The sequence below is a fragment of the Amblyraja radiata genome, chromosome 35, assembly GCF_010909765.2.
Source record: "Amblyraja radiata isolate CabotCenter1 chromosome 35, sAmbRad1.1.pri, whole genome shotgun sequence".
In the NCBI taxonomy this organism is placed as follows: Eukaryota; Metazoa; Chordata; class Chondrichthyes; order Rajiformes; family Rajidae; genus Amblyraja; species Amblyraja radiata.
The window spans coordinates 3090636-3109855 of record NC_045990.1 but is presented as its reverse complement, the minus strand read 5'-3'; the positions used below and the strand labels follow the sequence as shown (position 1 = coordinate 3109855).

Below are 19220 nucleotides of genomic sequence, written 5' to 3'. Positions count from 1 at the left end.
CCTAGGGTCCAAAACAAAATAGTCACAGAGACAGTGAATGGAGACACAAGGAACTGCAGATGCTGGAATCTTGAGCAAAATACAAAGTGCTGGAGGAACTCCAGGGGGTCAGGCAGCATCTGTGGAGGGAATGGACAGGCAACATTTAGGGTCTGGACCAGATAGTGGATGTGTAGGAAAGAACTGCAGATGCTGGTTTAAATCAAAGGTAGGCAAGAGATAAAGACGGTACCTAGGGCAAATGAATGGAAGAAATGCAAAATGATAATCAATGAAAATAGACTCAAAATGCTGGAGTAACTCAGCGGGACAGGGCAGCATCTCTGGAGAGAAGGGATGGGTGACGTTGCGGGTCGAGACCCTTCTTCAGTGGATGCTTTGCTTTCGACTTTGTGAATTCCTCTAGATTCTGCAAAGGTTCATGTGAATTGCAAAACCACAATTGTAAGTTATTGAACCCACAAAGGAGGAAGGGGGAACGAATGAAACTAGCCTCACATTTGTCAAAATGAAATTGATTAAGGAAGTAGCCACAGCTCATTTAGAAAACTGTAACACATTTAAGCTGACTCATCAGACACAAAATGCTGGAGTAACTCAGCGGGACAGGCAGCATCTCTAGATAGAAGGAATGGGTGACGTTTAGGGTTGAGGAGAAGGGTCTTGACCCGAAACGTCACCCATTCCTTCTCTCCAGAGATGCTGTCTGTCCCACTGAGTTACTCCAGCATTTTGTGTCTATCTTCGGTGTAAAGCGGTACCTGCTTCTTCTTAGGCCCCCTTCGGTCGTGGCTGACCATGGGTGTCTCCAGGGTGTTATTTCCTATATGGAGGATGCCTGTGCGTGACTTTGTTTAACATGCGGAGACTGGTGCACAGACAGCCACCCCTACGGTCCTTGACAGATCTGGGTCAGGATCCAGTGGCATAGAGTCCAAGACGACCAGAGACCCTTTTCTGCTGCAGGCTTCATCCGCCTTCCCAGCTGTTGTGACGCTCCACTAAGGTCAGCCATTGTCCTCCGCCTGTTTCAACGTTGAGGTCTTGGTTGGATTGGCTCTTTATCAGAGACCTCCCCCTCGACCTTACCGCTATGGGTGGCCCTACCAGGAGCATAGCTCCAGACGGCATCGCTCTCAGGATCTCAGGACCACACAAGCTTCTCCACCAAGACAAGGTGACAATCCACAGAGATCCTGCAGTTCCTTCCTAAACTGAGTCTTTAGTTTAGTTTAACAGGCACGCCAACCATCGCTGACCCATTCACACTAATTCCACGTTATCCCAATTTCCAATTCACTCCCAACACACACAGGACAATTTACAGAGACCAATTAATCTATGAACACACAATTCTTTTGGGATGTAGGAGGAAACCGGAGCACCCGGAGGAAACCTAAGCGGACACAGGGAGAGGTGAGGATCGAACCAAGGTCTCTGGCACTGTGAGGAAACAGCACCACCATAAAATGGATAAAATAGAATTCATATAGATCAATTTATTATTGTTCGATAATTTAATGAGCAGGGAGAGAAATAGAGATATCGTTTCAGGTCATCAATCTTTAATCAGAATTTAGCAATCTGAAATATTAAGTTTGTCTCTCTCTTCATAGATCCTGCCTGCCCTATGCAGTCTACAAGAAACGCCTATACCCAGAGAGTGGTGAAATTGTGGTAGATGCTTCAACAGGGAGTGCTGGAGGTGAGTAGTCCAGACGTATAAAAGATAAGCGGAATGGGCCTGTAGATGAGGAATAAAAACTTACAGTATGTTAAGAATGGGATAATGTTTGAACAATTTTAGAAGAATGAGGGGGACCTCGTTGAAACGTACAGAATAGTGAAAGGCTTGGATAGAGTGGATGTGGGGAGGATGTTTCCACTAGTGGGAGAGTCTAGGACTAGAGGTCATAGAGGTCATACTCTCAGAACTAAAGGACAATCTTTTACGAAGGAGATGAGGAGGAATTTCTTTAGTCAGAGGGTGACAAATATGTGGAATTCTACCACATAAGGCTGTGGGGGCCAAGTCAGTGGGTATTTTTAAGGCAGAGATAGATAGATTCTTGATTAGTACGGGTGTCAGGGATTATGGGGAGAAGGCAGAAGAAAGGGGTTTGGAGGGAGAGATAGATCAGCCATGATTGAATGGTGGAATAGACTTGATGGGCCAAATGGCCTAATTCTACTCCTACCATTTATGATCTTATAATGATAAGACAACATGCTGGCATGGTATGGTTTGGCCAAATGGCATGTAGTGTCTTCAGGTGTTGCACCTTCTATATAATGTGTTGAGAGAGAGAGAGTTAACTTGGAAGGAGAATACAAAAAGCCAGAGTAACTCAGCAGGTCAGACAGCATCTCTGGAGAAAAGGAATAGGTGGGTCGAGATCCTTCGACCCGAAACGTCACCTGTTCCTTCTCTCCAGAGATGCTGTCTGACCCGCTGTGTTACTCAAGCTTTTTGTGTCTGTCTTCGGTTTACAGCTTCTTCATACACTCTGGGAAGGAAGTTGGTTTCTTAATGCAGGGTAACCCTTGTGAACCGTATGGCATGGATTTAATTTCCTTCCTCAATATCTGGTTGCCATGTGTCAGCAAACATATCTGCGGCCAAAATTTCCAGGAAGCAAGCAATGTGACTTATGTGTGCTGGCTTCATTGATATATTTCATGAGAGCCTTACCTTACTGTTTATCAGAGAACCAGGCGGCCAGTGGCTGCACAACCCTAGAGTAAGGAGACCAGTTCTGATGAAAGATCCCAGGCCCAGAATGGTAACTGTTTTTCCTTCCACGAATCGGGCCTGACCTGCTGATGAGTCCCAGAATTTTCTGTTTTTGTCCCTTTGGCTTCCAATTTCTGAATCATCTCCTCATTTAGAAAACAGTCTATGCCTTGATTCCTACTTATTACCACCAAAGTACCTGACCACACTCTTTGCTACTCTGTATTCCATCTGCTACTTTTGCCTAGAGTAGGGGAATCGAGGATTAGAGGACAGAGGTTTAAGGTGAAGGGTAAAAGAAATCTGAGGGGTAACGTTTTCACACAATGGGTGGTGGGTGTATGGAACGAGCTGCCAGAGGAGGTAGTTGAGGCTGGGACTATTGCAACGTTGAAGGAACAGTTAGACAGGTACATGGATAGGACAGGTTTGCAGGGATATGGACCAAATGCGGGCAGGTGGGACTAGAGTAGCTGGGACGTTAGCCGGTGTGGGCAAGTTGGGCTGAAGGGCCTGTTTCCACACTGTATCACTCTATGACTCTATGATTCTCTGACACTCTCCCTACCTGTCTAAGTCCTGCCTCAGACTCCTTGCTTCCTCTGTGCTACCTGCCCCGCCACCTATCTTCGTATCTTTCGCAAACTTGGCCACAAAGCAATCAATTGCATCATCCAAATCATTAATAAACAACGTGAAAAGTAGCAGACCCAACACCGACCCCTGCGGAAGACCGCTGGTCACTGCAGTCAACCAGAGAAAAACCCCTTTATTCCACTCTTTGCCTAATGCCATTCAGTTCATCTTCTGGTAGTACCTTCCCTCTAATACCCCGGGCTCACATCTTCCTTAGCGGCCTCGCGGCGGCACCTTACCAAAGGCCTTATGAACATCCCAGTTACTACTATTAATCACTGAACAAGCTGACATGAACATGGCAGAAGAAGCTGAACCCTTATATATATGCCATCCCATGAGTAGTCAGCAGTCTGATTCAATTCCAGTAAAACCAGACACTTTCCCAAAATTGTGCAACTAGAAAGTTTCATATTCTGAGTTCTGTTATGGGTCAGAGATTTTAAAATGAAACAAACTCAGAGTCAGCTCTGGGCTTTGTGTGATACAGGAATGTTTGAATGTTTATGCATGATCAATAACTTTCAGCATTCCTTTGTTTTAAAGCCTTTAAGTTTTACATTCTCCATACAGTGTGTGTGATTGTGTTTTAATTTTGCTCGTCGCTTAATATTCTTGAGGATGAGTCATTTCTGAACTGGTTTACATTGAAAGCTCTGAGTTTTAAAGCATCACATGAGGTTTGGCAGGAGAGAGAGAGAGAGAGAGGGAGGGAGAGAGAGCTGCGTCAAGCTCCACCTACGTTTTCTCTATTCATCTGACATGATTTTAATTTTTAGTTCACTGCAAAAAGAACTGTTTTAAATTTGAATTTTATTTCCAAAAGTTTCTAAAGATGCAAAGTGCAAATCTGGACTTTGTTTTCATTTCCATTTTCCAAACACACCCTCTTATTTTTCCTATCTTTTCCCCTGAGTTTAAAGATATTGTGTTTTACTTGATATCATTGTTATTTAAGTTAAGGACAGCTGGAATTGTAACTGTACACTGTGAATGTGAGTGTGTGTGAGACTGTGTGACAGTGTGAATGTCAGTGTGTGTGAGACTGTGTTACAATATGAGTCAATAGACAATAGGTGCAGGAGTAGGCCATTTGGCCCTTCGAGCCAGCACCGCCATTCTATGTGATCATGGCTGATCATCCCCAATCAGTACCCCGTTCCTGCCTTCTCCCCATATCCCCTGACTCCGCTATTTTTAAGAGCCCTATCTAGCTCTCTCTTGAAAGCATCCAGAGAACCTGCCTCCACCGCCCTCTGAGGCAGATAATTCCACAGATCTCACCACTCTCTGTGAGAAAATGTGTTTCCTCGCCTCCGTTCTAAATGGCTTACTCCTTATTATTAAACTGTGGCCCCTGGTTCTGGACTCCCCCAACATCGGGAACATGCTTCCTGCCTCTAGCGTGTCCAGTGTGTGTGAGACTGTTACAGTGTCAGTGTGTGTGAGACTGTGTTACAGTGTAAAAGTGAATGTCAGTGTGTGTGTGACTGTGAGAGTCAAGTATCAATGTTATTGACTTCTGAGACTGCACTTCGCAATTTTCTTATTTATATTTTGACATTAACATTGAGACAAAATTCGAGTCGATGGTGACAAATGTCATTTTTTAATAAAAGAAACTGTACAGCAGATATATATTGTACTCCAGCAGTGAAACATAACAGATACACAATGAGTGTTTAGCAGCAGAGTCCAGGAACACAAAGAGAATGACCTAACAACATCACTAATTCTATCGACACTGGTCTCTGGAACATGAAAGAATGAAGTTTGATTTTGCCGCAAGCTGCCACACGCTTCATGCTGTGTGTGTGATCCGGAGTTCACAAGCAGGATCTTTGCATTCAAGATGCCAGCGTGGACCCTACCAGTTTCTGGGTCTTGCGTATCAGGGTGCAGGAGATGGAGGAGTGGACGTTTGGGGCGCAGGTATTAGCAGAGCGAGCTAATCTCACTCTTGGTGCACCCCCACTTACAGCAGGCATTAGACAGAGCCACCACCACATCCCTCCCCTTCCTATCCGTGCTCCTCAGAGCCTCCAGAACGTCATTGGAGATGCTCCTCCGGCTCCTGCCCTCATCCCCGAATCCCACCAGGAACCTCCAGCTGGCCGAGTCATAGCTGGCGGCGTCGTCAGCGAGATCCCAGCTGTCGGGGTTGGCATCGTCCAGAGACTGCGGCATGTGGGAAAAGGGGTCAGCGATGTCTGCAGGAGAGAGAGCACAAATCTTAACCCCACACGTCATTAAATTCAAATTACTAGAAGCAATAAGCCGAGCAAAACACAAAGTACTGGAGTAACTCAGCGGGTCAGGCAGCCTCTGTGGAGGGAATGGATCGATGACGTTTGATGATGATGATGATGCTTTAATGTCACTTGCACCTAGCTCAGTACGGTGAAAATCTTTGTTATTTCATATAAAGTACACAAAAAAGTCACCACAAAGCTACCGACAAAGTAATAAAAAGTACTGTGTGGGAAGGAACTGCCGAGGCTAGTTATACACCAAAGATAGACACAAAATGCTGGAGTAACTCCGAATGGTCTCCGTTTATTTTAGACAATAGACAATAGATGCAGGAGTAGGCCATTCAGCCCTTCGAGCCAGCACCGCCATTCACTGCAATCATGGCTAATCATCCACAATCAGTACCCCGTTCCTGCCTTCTCACCATATCCCTTGACTCCACTATTTTTAAGAGCTCTATCTAACTCTCTCTTGAAATCATCCAGCGAATTGGCCTCCACTGTCTTCTGAGGCAGAGAATTCTACAGATTCACAACTCTCTGGGTGAAAAAGTTTTTCCTCACCGTTCTAAATTTATAGACAATAGACAATAGGTGCAAGAGTAGGCCATTCGGCCCTTCGAGCCAGCACCGCCATTCAATGTGATCATGGCTGATCATCCCCAATCAGTACCCCGTTCCTGCCTTCTCTCCATAGCCCCTGACTTCACTATTTTTAAGAGCCCTATCTAGCTCTCTCTTGAAAGCATCCAGAGAACCAGCCTCCACCGCCCTCTGAGGCAGAGAATTCCACAGACTCACCACTCTCTGTGAGAAAAAGTGTTTCCTTGTCTCCATTCTAAATTTATGACTACAATATCCTGTCCATAGAATTTCATTGTTCTATCTGGGACACATGACAATAAACTCTCTTGCCTCTTGACTTAAATGGCCTACCCCTTATTCTTAAACTGTGGCCTCAAGTTCTGGACTCCCCCAACATGTTTCCCGCCTCTAGCGTGTCCAATCCCTTAATAATCTTATATGTTTCAATAATATTCAACTGTATTTTATTCGAAAAGCTGAGAGGTAACCACCATACAATTCTCACAGCTGCAGTATTAGCTTTGGGAAATGCACACAGTCTCTATGCGTGACAGTGGAGATAACATCAATTCACACCTTTCCCCCCCGCAGTTTTTACATTCAGCAAATTAAACATGATAGAAAACTGAACATCCTGATGTGGTTTGTGCTAATTATGTGACCAGCGTTCTTGCAGTGGCTGTACCTATCTCTGCATCCTGTCCCAGAAAGTAGTATAGCTTCAACTTGTTACTTCAACATGCTAGTTCTCAAAAGACGGCACAGCAAATCTACAAAGATCAATATCATCTGCTTCTGCGAATAATATGCCAAAGCTCGGCTGTACATATAGTGGTCTGAAGAAGGGTCTCGACCTGAAACGTCAGCTATTCTTTTTCTCCAGAGATGCTGCCTGACCCACTAAGTCACTCCAGCGTTTTGTGTCTTGGCTTCAGTTTAAACCAACATATGCAGATCCCCCCAACACATCACACAGAGTGTGTCTGTCATGTTCTAGGGAAATATAGACATTTATTCACATTGATTATCAGTCACTAGGGTGGAATTCTCAAATTTTGGAGGGCAAAGCTTTAAGACAAGAAAAGGAAACTTTATAACAATGATCTAAGCTACATTTTCCTTGACCTCCATTCCCTTTGTTCTATTTTCACACCTTACGCTTCCTTATCTATGTTCTCCCTCTCCCCTGACATTAACACTATACACACACTAAGGTCAATTTTAAATTTTACATTTATACAAAGCCAATTAAATTACAATCAGTCTGAAGAAGGGTCTCGACCCGAAACATCACTCATTCCTTCTCTCCAAAGATGTTGCCTGTCCCGTTGAGTTACTCCAGCATTTTGTGTTTAGCTTTGGTTTAAGCTAAAGTTCCTTCCTACAAACTTTATAAAGGATTTGCAAAGCCGGTATTTCTTCTGCAAAGAGTGGTAGGTGCCTGAAATATGCTGCCCAGGGAAGTGGTGGAAGCAGCGACATTAGCAATGTTAAATAGGGATTTAGGCAGACACATGAACAGGCAAGGATATAGATCATGGGTAGGCAGACGGGATTAGTTTCAATTGGCATATTGGTCGGCACAGACATTGTGGGCCGAAGAGCCAGTCATGTGCTGGCCCGTTGAGTTACTCTAGCTTTTTGTGTCTATCTTCGATGTAAACCAACAACTGCAGTTCCTTCCTACACTACTGTTCCATGTTCCTTGTCCTAATGTGGGGAATCCACCCTGCCTCGGCGGGTGGAATGGGGGAGCTGTTAGAAAACATAGAAAAGAATAGGTGCACAAGTAGGCCATTCGGCACGTCGAGCCAGCACCGCCATTCAATATGATCATGGCTGATCATCCAAAATCAGTATCCCGTTCCTGCTTTCTCCCCATATCCCTTGATTCCGTTAGCCCTAAGAGCTAAATCCAACTCTCTCTTGACATAATCTAGTGAATCAGGCTCCACTGCCTTCTGTAGCAGAGAACTCCACAGATTCGCAACTCTCTGGGTGACAAAGCTTTTCCTCATCTCAGTCCTAAATGGCCGACCCATTATTCTTCAACTGTGTGACCCCTGGTTCTGGATTCCCCCAACATGGGGAACATTTTTCCTGCATCTAGCCTGTCCAATCCTTTAAGAATTTGATATGTTTCTAGACGGCTGGGTTTTCTGCCTGCCACACGGTGCAATAGTTTCTCACCCTTCGTTAGGAAAGATCCCTCAAATCCAGCATCAAAGACAAATCAAAGGCAATCTGTCTCTTCCGTGTCCCACCTGGCTCCCATTACATAGAACCTAATCCCTGGATGACATTTTAAGCCCTGGGAATTACAGACGGAATGCTCATTTGTACCTGGCAGGTTTATCTCAGTCCGCTTCCACCTGGACCCTCCACAGGTAAAGATGACAGCCCGAATAAACTCTCTCCCGCAGAGTTTGACACCGAGACTTGGATTCCGAGCTTCAGCTTCCAGCTGGGACCCTGGGCTGAGCAGCCAGACAGCCAGGGTGAACCAGAGTTTCTGCATGTCCTGTCGTCTGAGGAGAGAGAAAGAGGAGAGAAGAAGAGAGTGAGTGAGTCAGGAGCGGGAGCACGTCTTGCTGGTTGTGGGGCGCGACTCCTTCTGTGCTCTCCTTGCTTCGAGCTGGCTCTATTTAAACCCTTGTTGATATCTGATCAAGAGACATAATTATAGAGCAGTCACAACACACGACAGCAGACTGACGGTTTAATGATTGGTGTCAGGAGCAATGTAAAGGTCTTGGGGAATGAGGAGGAGACGGACACACGATGTGCCTCATACCAAGCATACGTCTCCTTCGTAACTTATCAAACAAGAAATTAAAAAATCATTTCAACCAAACACGCACAAAACAGAATGTTTTAAAACAAGTATGTTGTTATAATTTGTCAAACCCCCTTACCTCACCTCATCAGCACAAGTTTTAGTCTAGAAGTTACTTTGAGTCATCTCAGAGTCTTACTTTGAGCCTTGAGTCTTACTTTACTCAAAGTAAGTCCCAAACAGAATCTTGTCCATTCAAGTACCCAGTAGCACAGCTGGTGGAGATGCTGCCTCATGGAGTCAGAGACTCTGGTTGGATCCACTCCTCTGGTGCTGTTGGTGTTGAGTTTGAACGTTCTCCCTGTGATTATATGGGGTTTCCTCCCACATCCGATAGACATGCGGGTTTGTAGTTTACTTGCCCTCCACCGATTGCTCTTCATGTTTAGCGAGTGGATGCAAAAGTGGGATAAGATAGAACAAGTGTGAACGGGTGAGTGATGGTCAGAGTGGACTCAGGGGGCCAAAGATTCATGTTGTATCTTTCAATCAAATTCATTTAGAATTTCCCAGCTGATTGGTCATTGCTTGTCAGATGGATTGTTTAGGGAGCTTCAATTCTATGTTGCAGAGCTATGCATGTGTCACCTGCCATGGACATTGGGATGACTGTAACACTCCTCAGGGTATACACACTCAAATGGATCCCACACACTGACATTTTTGTGGAATCAATGTTATACAATGCAGAAACCGGCATTTTCAGCTACAAAATCCACACTGACAGTAACCACCGATTTACACCTTCTCTTCCTCTTTCTTATCAAATCCCCACATTTTCAACTGCTCACACACACAATTGGAGCAATTTGCAGCAGGCAGTCAACCTACCAACCTGTGTGTCTTTGGGTTGCAAGAGAACATTGGGGGAGGTCACGGTGGTGCAGCGGTAGAGAAGGAATAGGTGACGTCTCGAGTCGAGACCCTTCTTCAGACTTCAGACTCAGTCTGAAGAAGGGTCTCGACCCGAAATGTCACCCATTCCTTCTCTCCAGAGATGCTGCCTGACCCGCTGAGTTACTCCAGCATTTTGTGTCTATCCGCGGTGTAAACCAGCATCTGCAGTTCCTTCTGTCATACTTTTACGACTGCCTCTGTATGAGTGGGGAAAGGAGACAGTGATAGGATGATTTTACCGGGTTGCATGCAAAACAAAGAAGTTCACTGTACCTCGGTGCATGTGAGAATGAAGCATCATTGAAGAGTGAGTGAGAGAGTGAGAGAGAGAAAGAGAGAGAAAGTTTCGGCAATGTAAATTTGCATTTGAATCTGTGTATGGATTTTTGAACTGACTCATGTAATTAATGAATTGCCTCATCTACTGTATTATCACCAAGGTGGACTCAGCAATTGATCTAAAAACGGGCACTAATTGAAGAACAATTTATGATGAGCCTTTTCCTGTGACTAAATCCCAGTCGATGTGTATATGTCAAACTGATAACCATGGACTCTGACAGAGATCCCATCAGCTGCCAACTCCAATATGCGCAACTGAAGGCAGTCATTGCACAAGCATGTTATCTAGTACAACAAAAGGTGGATACAAAAAGCTGGAGTAACTCAGCGGGACAGGCAGTGTCTCTGGAGAGGGTTTAAACCAGCATCTGCAGTTCCTTCCAACACAGGAATTTAGAAGGATGAGAGGGTATCTCATATAAACATATAAAATTCTTACAGGATTGGACAGGCTAGATGCAGGAAAAATGTTCTTGGAGTCCAGAACCAGGGGCCACACAGTTTAAGAATAAGGGGTAGGCCATTTAGGACTGAGAAAGGAAAAACTTTTTCACCCAGAGAGTTGAAATCTGTGGAATTCTCTGCCACAGAAGGCAGTGGAGGCCAATTCACTGGATGTTTTCAAGAGGGTGTTATATTTAGCTCTTAGGGTTGAAGGAGTTAATGAGCCTGGGGGAAAAAGCAGGAACGGGGTACGGATTTGCGATGATCAGCCATGATCATATTGAATGACGGTGCTGGCTTGGGGCCGAATGGCCTACTCCTGCACCTATTTTTCTATGTTTCTGCTATGTTTCTATCTAGTACAACAAGGCAGTTTGACCCAAATGGTCCACGTTAGTCTTGACGACCCACTCAGCATAACTTTCTATCCTCTTTTTCTGCAAGTGCTTCTCTAGTTTCTCCTTCCCTCGTCTCTGCTCATAGTCCCGACGTTCTCCAGAGTTACCGCCTGACCGTTGAGTTACTCCGGCACTTTGTGTCTTTCGATTGAAAGGTCACTGTGTTTGGAGCCGTGGCTTTGTAACATTGAGTATTCCATGCTGATGAGTTGGACCATCCTGTAGTAAAGAGGCTGGAAAATGCAGCCACTTTTAATTAAAGATTTATTTTCACGTCATCACCGAAAGGGCATTTGTTAAATGTCACTTTGCCTGTTGGCTTTAATCTCATTCTAATCTTGCGAACATGGATCAAGTTATCAACTCCTGCTTCTTATTGAACAACAGAATGACATTTTGCTCAATCGTAAGACAAATGTCACGGAGCAGCGTCTATGAACAAATGATAAGGACGGAAGGTTGAATATGTTTACCCGCTGCACTTCGCACAAAGACACTCTCGCTGAACGGAATTCTTCACAACTTCTGAAATACTTGAGGAAGATGAATCGTGGAATTGTGCTGTGAGAGTCAACACTATCAGGAGGGAGAACTGTACCACAGGTAGAGTGCTCACCTTCAGGAGAGAGGACTGTGTACCCCAGAGAGAGAGAGTCGGCTCAGTTCAGCTCAGTTCTGGAGTTTAGAATGATGAGGGGCGAACTCATTGAAACTCACCGAATAGTGAAAGGCCTGGATGTGGAGAGGATGTTTCCACTAGTGGGACCAGAGGACACAACCTCAGAATTAAGGGAAGGTGATGAGGAGGAATGTATTTAGTCAGAGGGTGGTGAATCTGTGCAATTAATTGGAGGCCAAGTCAATGGCTATTTTCAAGGCAGAGATAGATAGATTCTTGATTAGTACGGGTGTCAGGGGTTATGGGGAGAAGGCAGGAGAATGGGGTTAGGAGGGAGAGATAGATCAGCCATGACTGAATGGCGGAGTTGACCATGGGCCGAATGGCCTAATTCTGCTCCCATTGCTTATGAACATGAATTTATAAGCACCTTGAGGAGAGGGAACTGTGCCCCAGTGAGGGTAAATGACCCGGGGTCTATTTCCTGAGGGAAACTGTTTGAAGGTATGTTTATAAAGGTTGGACACCCCTTTTGTCAAATCTAAAACATTGTTAGTAGTTTAACGGCCCCTTTAAGTGAGATAATGTCAGAATGTTACAGTAAGATCAGTGGTTGTGAGCAAGTAATCCAAGTTCAATATGGGTGTCAATCCCCCCCCCCCCCCGACCTGAATCTAAAACTGACCTCAACCTATCCTTATACTGTAGCTAATACCCTCTCACCCAGGCAACATCTTGGTATAGTTTAGTGCCTGGATGAGTGGGTATTAACTACAGTGTAAGGATAGGTTGAGGGTAGTTTTAGATTCTGGTAGCGGGGGAATGACACCCCTGGTTGGCACAGACTTGGTGGGCCGAAGGGCCTGTTCCCATGCTGTATCTCTAAATTAAACTAAATCTCTAAAGTCTAAAGTCAGAAGGCAAGCTCTAAGCTATTTTTTGGGGCCATGGACACAGGAGGTATGAAGGGTCTCGACCCGAAATGTCACCTGTTCCTTCCCTTCAGAGATGCTGCCTGCCTACTGAGTTACTCCAGCTTTTTGTGTCTATCTTCGACACAAGAAGTAGGTTGTGTTACGGTACAGAATAATATGGTAGAATTTTATAAAAATGTCGTATGTGATTTAGTTCAATCTGAAACTATGATCTTAAATTCAAACAAATTAAATCATGCCGTACAAGACATGAATTGCCTCGAGGACACTGGGAAACTAAACGTTTAATGTTCAATGCATTTAATTTTTAATGCATAGTTAAATATAGGGCTCATTGAACACACAAAACTAACAGAAAAAGAGTTGAAGGGTAATTCATGTATCAAAGGAAATATGACGTCAGAAGGAACAGAAAATGGGAATGGAAAGAAAATTAGATGTTAGTAAAACGAGACTTTGAAATAGATAGGAATGGGTAATTAGAATTACAAGTGACAGTTGCTGAGTTTCTTTTGAGAGAAATTGATGGATTTTTCAATATTAACAATATCAAGGATATGGAGAATGTTGAGCTGCTTTAAAACATTGGGCTGAGACCCTTCTTCAGATGGACTGTAGAAGTACCCTTTTCTCCACTAAAGCCCTCCTCCTAAATCATATCCTCTGCCAGGCTTGCTTCTGCCTCACCTTCCTATGTCTCTCACTTGTACATGCCACGTACATGCCATTGGTACATGCCACTGGTACATGCCACATACATACCACTGGTACATGCCACTGGTACATGCCACTGGTACATGCCACTGGTACATGCCACATACATACCACTGGTACATGCCACTGGTACATGCCACTGGTACATGCCACATACTTACCACTGGTACATGCCACTGGTACATGCCACTGGTACATGCCACATACTTACCACTGGTACATGCCACTGGTACATGCCACATACATACCACTGGTACATGCCACTGGTACACGCCACTGGTACATGCCACATACTTACCACTGGTACATGCCACTGGTACATGCCACATACTTACCACTGGTACATGCCACTGGTACATGCCACTGGTACATGCCACATACATACCACTGATACATGCCACTGGTACATGCCACTGGTACATGCCACATACATGCCACTGGTACATGCCATATACATGCCACTGGTACATGCCACTGGTACATGCCACTGGTACATGCCACATACATGCCACTGGTACATGCCATATACATACCACTGGTACATGCCACTGGTACATGCCACATACATACCACTGGTACATGCCACTGGTACATACCACTGGTACATGCCACTGGTACATGCCACTGGTACATGCCACTGGTACATGCCACTGGTACATGCCACATACATACCACTGGTACATGCCACTGGTACATGCCACATACATACCACTGGTACATGCCACTGGTACATGCCACATACATACCACTGGTACGTGCCACATACATGCCACCGGTACATGCCACATACATACCACCGGTACATGCCACTGGTACATGCCACATACATACCACTGGTACATGCCACATACATGCCACTGGTACATGCCACATACATACCACTGGTACATGCCACTGGTACATGCCACGTACATGCCACTGGTAAATGCCACTGGTCGTGGTGGCTATCCCTCGAGGTCGAGGATGATGGTCTACAACGTTCTGTTGTTTTTATGGACTCTCAGGACGGGTAATTCCAGACGGCAGATCGAGCTTTGGTTGTTGCTGCCTCTTTTTCTGTTTTCTTCTCTTTTCTTCTAATTCTGCGCATCACTCGGCTTCGAAGGTCGCTGATCCTTCTTCAGATGATCTGATTGTATTGCTTCCACTATTTTCTAGTGATCACCTTTCCCTCTCTGCCTGCAGTGTGTCTGTCTCCCTGAACATACATCTGTGCATGGCTGAGTTCCCAGTTACCAGTCCAGCTGAAGAAGGGTCTCGACCTGAAACGTCACCCATTCCTTCTCTCCAGAGATGCTGCCTGTCCCGCTGAGTTACTCCAGCACTTTGTGTATATCTGCTGTAAGCACTCTCAGCGCAGCCTCCTCTACCCATGCCCTGCGGTATCATATCTATCCCAGTGCCACGCTGCATCAGGCCCTGCTGATTTATCAGCTTTCAGTCCTATTGATTTCCCAACACTATTCATTTCCCCATTTCTCTGGACTTGTTGTTCGACACTATGACCATGACACTTTCCTTTATAACAAGAGGAATCGAATATAGGAGCAAAGAGGTCCTTCTGCAGTAATACAGGGCCTAGTGAGACCACACCTGGAATATTGTGTGCAGTTTTGGTCCCCTAATTTGAGGAAGGACATTCTTGTGATGCCTCTCTCAAGGAGCTCTAGGTTTGAGGTCCCAGACCCTATGTTCATCACTTCTGAGATCTGATTCTAAAATCATTCAAGAGTGATTTTGAGATCAGTGGATTTGGTCTTTGCTTTGGGTTGCTTTTCTCTCTTTGATGTTTTGAGGTGTTTATTGTGTTGGTGTTTTGCCACCAATGTTTTGCATTCCTTGTTTCTGATGTTCCTGTTTTGCGGCCTGAACTGAGGTCAGTATTTTGCAGATGCTGCTTTGGTGATGATGTTTTGTGTAAGTTTTGTGAAGTTTGTGTCTTATGATTGAGGTGTTATTTGAGGCAGTGTCTCAGCTTCAAAGTTTTGAGCCCTTTGTGTTTCACTTTTATGTTTTTGGGATAGAAACATAGAAAAACAGTTGCAGGTGGAGGCCATTCGGCCCTTCGAGCCAGCACCGCTATTCAATAAGATCATGGCTGATCATCTAAAATCAGTATCCTGTTCCTGCTTTCTCCCCCATCTCATAGAAACATAGAAACATAGAAATTAGGTGCAGGAGTAGGCCATTCAGCCCTTCGAGCCTGCACCGCCATTCAATATGATCATGGCTGATCATCCAACTCAGTATCCCGTACCTGCCTTCTCTCCATACCCTCTGATCCCCTTAGCCACAAGGGCCACATCTAACTCCCTCTTAAATATAGCCAATGAACTGGCCTCGACTACCCTCTGTGGCAGAGAGTTCCAGAGATTCACCACTCTCTGTGTGAAAAAAGTTCTTCTCATCTCGGTTTTAAAGGATTTCCCCCTTATCCTTAAGCTGTGACCCCTTGTCCTGGACTTCCCCAACATCGGGAGCAGTCTTCCTGCATCTAGCCTGTCCAACCCCTTAAGAATTTTATAAGTTTCTATAAGATCCCCTCTCAATCTCCTAAATTCTAGAGAGTATAAACCAAGTCTATCCAGTCTTTCTTCATAAGACAGTCCTGACATCCCAGGAATCAGTCTGGTGAACCTTCTCTGCACTCTATGGCAATAATGTCCTTCCTCAGATTTGGAGACCAAAACTGTACGCAATACTCCAGGTGTGGTCTCACCAAGACCCTGTACAACTGCAGTAGAACCTCCCTGCTCCTATACTCAAATCCTTTTGCTATGAAAGCTAACATACCATTCGCTTTCTTCACTGCCTGCTGCACCTGCATGCCTACTTTCAATGACTGGTGTACCATGACACCCAGGTCTCGCTGCATCTCCACTTTTCCTAGTCGGCCACCATTTAGATAATAGTCTGCTTTCCTGTTTTTGCCACCAAAATGGATAACCTCACATTTATCCACATTATACTGCATCTGCCAAACATTTGCCCACTCACCCAGCCTATCCAAGTCACCTTGCAGTCTCCTAGCATCCTCCTCACAGCTAACACTGCCCCCCAGCTTAGTGTCATCCGCAAACTTGGAGATATTGCCTTTAATTCCCTCATCCAGATCATTAATATATATTGTAAATAGCTGGGGTCCCCCACTAGTCACTGCCTGCCATTGTGAAAAGGACCCGTTTACTCCTACTCTTTGCTTCCTGTTTGCCAGCCAGTTCTCTATCCACATCAATACTGAACCCCCAATGCCGTGTGCTTTAAGTTTGTATACTAATCTCTTATGTGGGACCTTGTCGAAAGCCTTCTGGAAGTCCAGATACACCACATCCACTGGTTCTCCCCTATCCACGCTACTAGTTACATCCTCGAAAAACTCTATAAGATTCGTCAGACATGATTTACCTTTTGTAAATCCATGCTGACTTTGTCCAATGATTTCACCACTTTCCAAATGTGCTGCTATCCCATCTTTAATAACTGACTCTAGCAGTTTCCCCACTACCGATGTTAGACTAACTGGTCTGTAATTCCCCGTTTTCTCTCTCCCTCCCTTCTTAAAAAGTGGGGTTACGTTTGCTACCCGCCAATCCTCAGGAACTACTCCAGAATCTAAAGAGTTTTGAAAGATTATTACTAATGCATCCACTATTTCCCTTGATTACATTAGTCCTAAGAGCTAAATCTAACTCTCTCTTGAAAACATCCAGTGAATTGGCCTCCACTGCCTTCTGTGGCAGAGAATTCCACAGATTCACAATTCTCTGGGTGAAAAAGTTTTTCCTCATCTCAGTCCTAAATGTGCCTATTCTTAAACTGTGACCCCTGGTTCTGGACTCCTCCAACACCGGGAACATTTTTCCTGCAGTGCTTTGGATTTGATAAGGGCTTTGGATTTTGTGTTACTAAGTGAGTGTTTTGAGCGGGTATTTCGGGATGGTGTATTAAGGCATTGTTTCAGGCTCAGGGTGAGGTTAGTGTTTGTGGATGGTGTCAGTGACCAGAACGTGGACCTCTGCTGCCATTTAGTGGCTGACTCTGGTATTGCGTACAGTCTTAGTCATGTTGTGAGTAGACACAAAATGCTGGAGTAACTCAGCGGAACAGGCAGCATGTGTTGGAAGGAATGGGTGACGTTTCAGATCGAGGCCCTTCTTCAGACTTAGGGAATGTTCATACTGTGATGAGCCTGTGTGGGAAACAGAAAATAAGAGCTGGAATTGGCCCTTCGAGCCTGCTCGATCAAAAAATACAATCATGACTGTTTCTCTATCCCAATACCATATTCCCTTTCTCTGCCCATATTCCTTGGTGATTTCTGCAACTAGAAATGTATCTAGCTTCTGCACCGTGTCACAGTTACTGGAGTCGCTACCTTACCGCACCAGAGACTCGGGTTCAATCTCGTCCCACGGTGCCATCCGTGTGGAGTTTGCATGTTCTCCCTGTGGAGCTTCCCCCGAATGCTCTAGTTTCCCCCCCACATCCAAAATCGCCACTTTATGTTGCTGCTAGTGTGTAGGGTGAGGGGCAGAATCCTGGAAGAGTTGGTGCGAATGTGGAGAGAATAAAATGGAATTAGTCTTAGTGTAAATAGGTGTTTGATGGTGGCGCAGCGGTAGAGTTGCTGCCTTACAGTGCCAGTGACCCAAGTTCCATCCCGACTACGGGTGCTGCTTGTATGGAGTTTGTACGATTTCCCTGTGACTGCCTAGACTTTCTCAGGGTGCTCCGGTTTCCTCCCACATCCCAAAGAGATACAGGTTTGCAGGTTAATTGGCTTTGGTAAAAATTGTACTATTGTCGCCAGTGTGTGGGACGGTGCTGGCATGCGCACTCCACACAGGCAGCACTGGAACCCGACAGCCAGGGGAATGGAGCAACAGCTCTCAGGGCCTTGCTACTGTGCTTTTCGAAAATAAACGATGAACAAACCTTGACCTTCAGTTGGGGTCTTTCTCTCATCTGTCCTCCCTCAGAATTGCCCCTTTGTTGACACAGCATAATACTGACAGTCTAACACTGTTCCCAACCTTACACCCCTTCCCCTCCCTCTTCTCCTTCACCTGCCTCTCTCCCCACTGCTTTTGCATTCACACATCACCACCTAACACCCCCTTACTCCACACCCTTTCTGGCCTTTTACCAGTGGTTTTGAAAGAGTGTAATGGGGAGGAAACAGGGCAGTGGGATTAAATCCAGCTCCTGCACAGTGGCATAGTTACTGGAGCCACTACCTGACCGCACCAGAAACTCGGGTTCAATCCCGTCCTGAGATGCTACCTATGTGGAGTTTGCACGTTCTCCCTGTGAACCTGTGAAGCTCCCCAGAATGCTCAATAAACTAAGCTGAACTAAAGATAGAGAGCTAGAGGAGAGAGTGGGGATTGATACAGGACTTTAGCAGATTGGGTCAGACACAAAAAGCTGGAGTAACACAGCAGGTCAGACAGCATCTCTGGAGGTGACGTTTTGGGTCAAAGCTCTTCTTTAGACTTGGGATTAGTTGGGGGTGTGATACGGGATTTTGGGAATGGGATTAGAGTCAGGTGAGAATAAATGTATTAGTTAAGTATGTTTACATACAAGGAATTTGATTTAGTGCTTTGCTCACACATGGTAAAAACACGATATACATCAGTGAAAATATTATAATTTAAACATGTGGAAATGTGAAAATATCTGAGTAAAAAGAGGCTACAGACTTTTGGCTGTTGAGTAGAGCTACTGCTCGTGGGAAGAAGCTGTTTTTATGTCTGGCTGTGGCAGCTTTGACAGTCCGGAGTCGCCTTCCAGAGGGAAGTGGTTCAAAGAGTTTGTGGCCAGGG

At 45.2% G+C, this 19220-nt stretch overlaps 1 protein-coding gene across 1 annotated transcript; it reads right to left on the bottom strand.

Moving 5' to 3' along the window:
* Positions 1-5295: 5295 nt before the first annotated feature.
* Positions 5296-8743, bottom strand: rln3 (relaxin 3). The gene is made up of 3 exons (XM_033050822.1): positions 8564-8743; positions 6602-6622; positions 5296-5602 (listed from the first exon to the last, which is right to left on the bottom strand). The coding sequence occupies exons 1-3, from the start codon at positions 8723-8725 to the stop codon at positions 5306-5308; spliced, it is 480 nt and encodes a 159-aa protein (XP_032906713.1). The 5' UTR covers positions 8726-8743; the 3' UTR covers positions 5296-5305.
* Positions 8744-19220: the final 10477 nt, after the last annotated feature.